This window comes from Paralichthys olivaceus, chromosome 17 (genome assembly GCF_024713975.1).
Source record: "Paralichthys olivaceus isolate ysfri-2021 chromosome 17, ASM2471397v2, whole genome shotgun sequence".
NCBI classification, from domain to species: Eukaryota; Metazoa; Chordata; class Actinopteri; order Pleuronectiformes; family Paralichthyidae; genus Paralichthys; species Paralichthys olivaceus.
The window spans coordinates 8,334,175-8,341,410 of record NC_091109.1 but is presented as its reverse complement, the minus strand read 5'-3'; the positions used below and the strand labels follow the sequence as shown (position 1 = coordinate 8,341,410).

Sequence of the window (7,236 nt, the reverse complement as noted above, 5' to 3'; positions counted from 1 at the left end):
GCCAGTGACCTCCAGATCCCTCCACAGAAAACAATAATTATAACTGCACTGTTGTATGTGAGGACTAAGCATAAAGGCCGTGGTCAATGAAGGTGAAATGCTAACAATGCAATGGTTGTACAACTGGAGCATTCAACAATTTAGCTCCACAATGAAATGTTAAAGATGTGTTTTAAAGCATCTTATTTTGCCAGAATAAAATAAGATCATTTCATGATAAAAGTTCTGGATATATTTTGAGGGTTTTGAAATATGCAACTATAACTATTTTTATTTGGAACTGCACCATATTGCACACATATAAATATCAGACAGCTAAACAGGTATTCTTTGAGAAATCAGTGAAAATGCTGAAAAATGCTATGTCTAAAAAAAAGTGAAAAAAACAACCTGATTTGGACCCTCACTCAAATTTAATGGGTTCTTTTCTAGAGAGAAGTAGTTGTTGTGACAGTTAGATGAAGTGATCTATCTATCTATCTATCTATCTATCTATCTATCTATGCATCTATCATCCATGTATCCATAGTTACAGTATAATAGTACCATGGTACCTATTTCCACAGAAATAACCATCATCCAATAAGAAGTCGTGAATGTCCTCTGCTGAATAGAGACAAACCTACATCATAATGATTCCATACTGAACACTGCATCTGCTCACACATTGAATATTCAGTACTGTCGGTCAGATGCATGTATGGATGGTTGCAGTAGCACAGGACCACTAGTTAGCCTCTCTAACACTGAGCCCAGTGCACAAGGTGCACACAGTGTTTCTCTTTTGTGAATAAACCAAGTAAAAAGCACTGAGTTTTCCCCATTAAAATATTACCAAATTAAAGCCAACATCAAGTCTGCCTGTGCTCACTGATCGATACCCCGCCTTGGCATCATCGGCGACGATGCCTGTGTCCAGCTCCATTTGTGGCAGGTGCAGTAATGTAAACTGTCTGTTTGGAGAGCGACCAGGCACATAGACTGAAAGAGAGAGAAAGAGAGAGAGAGAGAGAGAGAGCCAAGCTGAAGCAGTGTGCTGGCGTGAGAAGATTTAATTCCTCTGTGTGGCATGAAACTAACCTGTTCCAACACTCATCATCGGGCACAGCCTAACGAAAACAAATTCTTTCATGTATATTTTGTCGTTTTATCAGAAAATGTTGCAGGAGGCCTGAGGTTTGCAAACCAAAAATGTTGCAAGGCAAATTTTTGATTTGTAAACCTTACTAATTTTCTTTGATGATATGATGAAAATGCCCTTCCAATATTTTTAAGTTCTTAATAATCCTATGTAGAGTGGTTTAATAGTCACACAGAACAACCTGATATTACCTAGCCAGCCTCTCATCAGCACAGCCACTGTTTGAGTGATGAGTCTCCTCCAGGAACCAACAGCTGTATGTGCAAATCATGCATATAAATCAATTACTGGGGCCCTATGTACTTTAAATGCACCCATTAATTAAGCAATGTCAGACACAATGAACCGTGAAGTTCATTACATTTTTAGCATTCAAACCCGGGATTATTTGAAGAGTGCGTGTGAGAGAGGGAGACTGGTTTACCTAATGATTAGCCCCATAGCTCAATGTCAGGCAGACGCCAGCGGAAATTTCAGGAAAAGCTGTTGAGAGAGGAGTCGGAGCGGCGGCAGCAAGCTGTCTCAGCAATCTACGAAAACACGGAAGGGCTTGATCAAAAGGGGAAGCGAGCAACAACAACAAGCTATGAGCCGTGCCTACTTTTGAACTTTAAACTCTGGAGATAGAGAACCAAAGAGTTTTACCACCACCAATCATCCATACAAGTTCTGTCAGGTGGTGAATTAATGTGGGTCAAACACTCACGTATAATAATAATAATCATACTCTACACTTACGTTTTCATGGCACCCGTGTTCAAAGTTCTGCACAAAGGAAACGTGCAAAAATGCAGCTACAAACATACGAATTCCGTGAGTAGAGGAATGTTTTTATTAAATTTAAGGAAATTCTTGTGCCAGCTTGCTCCAGCACAGTAGAATATACAATAGAGTACAGCAGAATAAAACAAGTATTAAGTATAAAAAAAATAAACAAGTGGAAATAAAAATATAAAGTCCATACGGAATGAACCAGTAATAAAAATAACAATCGAAAAAAAATAAAATACGTTATGTGAAACACTAAAGTAATACTGAACTGAAGTGGCAGTAGAAAGTAGTAATGACGATGAAGGAGTAAGTAATATGGAAGTAATACTGCACAATGTATAGCGTCATTACAGCAAACTAGACCCACTATGCATTTGCTTTGTATCCTGTAATTGTGTCTTAAAAGATGAAGAGTATCGAGAATCATCTTAATCCTTTAAGTGCAGTGACAAAAAGATTCAACCGAGCTAAATCGAAAAGGTTGTGTGTGTGTGTGTGTGTGTTTGTGAGTGTGTGTGTGTGTGTCTGTGACCTCAGCATTGCCTCATGCCAGGCTGTAGTTTGGTTCAAGTTGCTGTGAGATGACAGGGGAGGTTGGGGGGTGGTGGGCACGTTGCAGCAGAGAGAAGAAGCTGGGCCCAGATGACTGGCATTAAACAATGACCTCTGCATTATGAAAGATGGCGACAACGTTTCCCCGCTCATTACAAGGTTCCACACTGTGAGAAAAATTTGCATATTCATATACCCCCCCTCTCTACTACCACCACCCCCCCTCCCCTCTTTTCACCGCAAATTATTTTTTTTTCCTGTGAGCAGGACATCTGCCTCCCTGACATCGCTCTGGAAGAGGGAAAATAAATAAATATGTGTGCAGGGAGGCACATGATCCGTCCAGATGCCACAGAAATATGGCACGATGTTGACATCACCGCGCGCACCCAAGACCGTGTGTGTTTTCCGCGGCTTAAGCACCAGGAAATCACGTTCGGGGTCAACGGAGAAGAATACAGCTCGGGCGGAAAAAGCGACAGAGGTCCGGAATGTATATCTGCTTTGCATATTGTTGTTCTGCCACAGTGACATAAACGCCATCGCAACGCTGGTATTGCAGGTTACGCACAGTGGAGGCCGACTTTGATTCATGTCACGGAGGAGAGGATCAATAGGAGGAGAGCTGTCTTTGAAAAACATCAACATCAGAGCAAAAAAACACAAAACCTTAAATACACTTTACAATTTACATTAAAAAGAAGTTTTTCACAACATATGCTGGAATGAAATGCAGCAGCATTGAGATTTTAATATTAAAGATTTTATTTGTTTTGTGAAAATGCTCCAGGTAGACACATCAAAAAAGCATCAGAAGCTCTTCCACCCTCCACAAACATAATTACATTTCAACATCAAACAAAAAATGGTACCATACATGAAGTTGGGCAAAATAGGAAATACAGACATGTATGCAAAGACAGTCAATGTACAAACTTCTTCATCAAAAGAAATGCTTGTGGTTCCTTTATAGAAAAAAAACACCCAGGAAAGGGTTGAAAGGAATAAAAGCAGCAAAAGTGGGGATTTGATTCCATTTTATTTAGTTGGGTAACTTTAATTCAAATGAATCAGGCTGAGCTGCTCCCGCCAACCGCGCCTGAAGAGTCGCTGATCTCAACGTGCAGCATAACGATCACCGCAGCACTTCTCAATACAAACTGTTTTATGTGAACACCTCAAGCTGAGGGCTATATAAATATAGAATTAGACAAAAGTGTTATTTTTTTCTTTTTATGTTTTATTTCCCCCCCCCCCCCCTCTTTTCTTTTCTCACTCTCCAGCAACATCCCCAGGTCGGGCTTGCTCTAAGCAGATGCAGGCGCTGCAGTTCCCTTATGATAGTTCTGCAAAAAATAAAAAGGTTTTCTTTCAACTTAAATCAGCAAATTGTGGAGTGCAGACCTTGGGGTATGTTCCTCTCCCCCAGAAAAACGTGCTCGCAGGGATCAATTTGAAATTTAAATCGCAGTGAAATGGTGTTTGTCATTAACAATCAAATATTTGAACCGTGGAAATACCTTTTGCCCTCTTCTGCATCTGCAGCCTCTGCCCCCTATTTGGAAAATCACTGCACAGGGCATCGTTTTGATGATGATGAATTAAAGGTGACAGAAAACATGGCAAAGATTAGATTTACAAATCACAAAATATCAAAACAAATAAGAGACAGGTAGGATATTTATCTTTCTCAGCTGTGTTCATGTCGCCCTTCAGACCTGCATCATGTTGCATCCACACCATTAAAGAAAGAAGGCAGAGTAAGCGAAAAGAAAACAGGAGTTGGTTTAAATGGTGCGGCAGAGGAAGGTAGGACAAATGGAGAGAGAGAAGAGGTTCCTGTCATCTCTGAGAGACAGCGTCTCTGCTTAATGTTCATTAAGGGCCTGATTGAATTGGGGGGTGTAGCACTGTCACTGTTAATGGAATGATCTCTAATTGGGGCGCATTAGCTCTATAGGATCTGGCTAGTGTCAAAGACAGACAGAGGGGAAGGTTGCAACAAGACATCCTGGCGATGCTAAAAGTACACCAAAATAAACCAAATGTCATCATCTAATAAACATTTGCGTACACTGAAATTAAATATTAATGATTTCCGAGGAGAATTACGACAATGTGTACTTATTTCCTTGTCCTACGCCGTAGATGGACTACAAATGTCAACTAACTTCTTTTACCTTTATGCCCATTTTTTATGAGGACCTATGGCTCTATCAGACCCTCGTAGCTCTGTGTTGGATGTGTGTGTGGGAGAGAGAATGTGTTATGTATGTGTGCGTGTCCATATGCACTGTGCGCCACACCCTGGGGCTATGACCGCAATGGTATAGACATGGAGGTGAGGAGCAACTTCAAGGCCAAAGTAAGGTGTGCTCATGATAATGATGAGCACAAATGACCGCTATCGCCATCCAACAAGGCCCAGGACTTGATCCGTAATGGCTGCCCATAAAGGAGAATCATCATCAATGAAAATGACAGGTTATTAAGATCCAATTTTAAGTGTGGGGGGGCTATGGCTTTAGTATGATAGGGTAGCTATCTATAAAACCTTTACAGCCTGGCCCTCGACGACATCAGTCCCGATCCCTATCTTGCCGCGCCGTGTGCCAGAGACACATGCTAATAAGCTCACAACCTTTAATTAAGCAATATGTGTAAGTTGGTGGTCATTACGGCCTGATTTGTGAGCCACTTCATTACACTGAGCACCAGCTAGCAGACACATATTCAATACAAATCAAGCTGGCCGGAATATTATCCTGCTTAATGTGAGGCCAATATTGATATTTTATCACTCGTCTTCTGATTAGTGACTTTTAGAATCTTCATTTTTCATTGTGTTGCGGCGGCACTCGACACCGGTCTTCATTAAGGGTGTTACTGGACATTGTTTATTAAATTAAAAACAGCATCTTTGACAAAAATCTAGTGTATTGTATTTTGTTACATTTTGGAAATACACAGGTTTTATAAACGTGGGTAAACCCGCCAAGAAAAGGTGATCAAATTTATTGCCTTTCTCTTTTTTACCCCATGTCCTTCACTGGCAACTGAGGCACCTTCCCTCCTCTCTGTCTTCTGCCAAATTAGCACATTCATTCCTGTGGAAAAGCGGCTTGAGACATTTGTTTTCAGGGTTAAAGTTATCATAAAGTCCAATATAAAGAGAATAATCAAGTACTGCTACTTTACAGAATATTGCAGCGTTTTCAAGTCAAACAGACGGTTGATGAGCAAACTTACATCAGTTCAAGCTCCAACTAGCTCTGTCTTTGCTCTGATGTCATTGGTTGAGGTCCTGCAGTGCAAAGCTAGAGCCACACCCGCTTCCTCCTACTGGCTCAACACGATGGGACCCTGAGGGAACGAAACACACGATAAAAGAGTGTAGATTCTGCTAAGCAAACAGAAGGTAGGAACACTTTGCACAAGTGGGGGGGGGGTCATATGACTGTTAGATAAGATGATTCACAAATAAAGTGATCGAGACAATTACATTAACACTCACGGCAAAACAGTTTCTTCCGTTGGCGTAGCTGCTGTGGGGCACTCCTGCCTTCCTTGTCTGCCCTCTGATGGCTGGAGCCCTGACCTGGACAGGGAGCCATCCTGGGATCGCTGTGCACCCCCTCCGTGTCACCTATCACCTTCAGAAGAAACCTTCATGCAGTTAGCAATGCTCAACATGAATAGAAGCTTAACAATAACAGAACTGGTGACACTGTTGTTAAAACCAACTGTTACAGGTGGCGACTCAAGGGCCTCAAACATTCAGCCTATCAGTGAGTGCAGGTTGAACTTGGATGACAGTGACTGAGATTGGCTGCGGAAATACTATTTTGCTCAAGGCTCAGGAGCAGTGTTGTCATGCAATAGTCTCTACCTCGGTCCTGGTGTGTGCAGTGAACTTGGAGGAGAAGCAGAAACATAGAGATTATATGAAACACTACCTCTGGTCCCAGAGGGGAAACCGACTCTCACGACTCTGAATTGGCCTACTTCTGTGCAGTGATCAGAAGTATATGACTTCAATCTCACTAGCAAACACCCGAATTATCGGGTATACACAGGTTATACAAATACAGGTTTACCTGCTGAAAAAGGCGATTGACTCAGTAGAGTTTGCCTTTCTGGGTTTTTTCCCGGTGCGTCATGTCTGGCGTCATGAACGTACCAAAAACTGAGGAGCTCTCTCACCTCACTGTCTTGCCAAAGTAGCGCGGTCACCCTGGTGTCTCGTTTCCATCGCTGACGATAGGAGCAGGAGCCAATAAAAACTTAATACAGAGCCAGGAGTGAAAGCTGATTGTATCCATTCCCATCACAGACAAACGCCAGATATTCATAGGGGGGTTTTGACCAATGAAAAGGGGCTAAACATTTGGCAACAACAAAATTTGTTTTTTTACAATTGAAATAAATTTAATTAAAATACATTACTTCCGAGTTCATTGTCCGGGCTCTTTCTGTGTGGAGTTTGCATGTTCTCCATGTTCTCCATGTGGTTGCATGGGTTTGCTTCCAACAGTCCAAAAACATGCAGATTAAAGTTATGTTACTGTAGTCTCTACATTGACCGTATGTGTAAATATGAGAGTGAATGGTTGTTTGTCTCTGTGTGTTGGCCCTGCACTATGCTGTGATGTACCCCACCTCTCGCCCTGGTAGTGGCTCCAGCTCCCCCTGTGACCGTCAAAAGCATAAGCGATGGATGGATGAAATATGCAACATAAATAATGACCAAATGAGAGGTTTCGGCAAAATGA

The 7,236-nt window shown here is 41.7% G+C and overlaps 1 protein-coding gene across 1 annotated transcript in view; it reads right to left on the bottom strand.

Moving 5' to 3' along the window:
• Positions 1-3,728: 3,728 nt before the first annotated feature.
• Positions 3,729-7,236, bottom strand: part of ofcc1 (orofacial cleft 1 candidate 1) — a 78,369-nt gene continuing 74,861 nt past the window's right edge. Inside the window, exons 21-23 of the mRNA XM_069513105.1 lie at positions 5,979-6,117; positions 3,985-5,827; positions 3,729-3,810 (exon numbers count right to left, since the gene is read on the bottom strand). Of these exons, the coding sequence (XP_069369206.1) occupies positions 5,754-5,827; positions 5,979-6,117 (213 nt within the window). The 3' untranslated portion in view covers positions 3,729-3,810; positions 3,985-5,753. The remainder of the gene's footprint in view (positions 3,811-3,984; positions 5,828-5,978; positions 6,118-7,236) is intronic.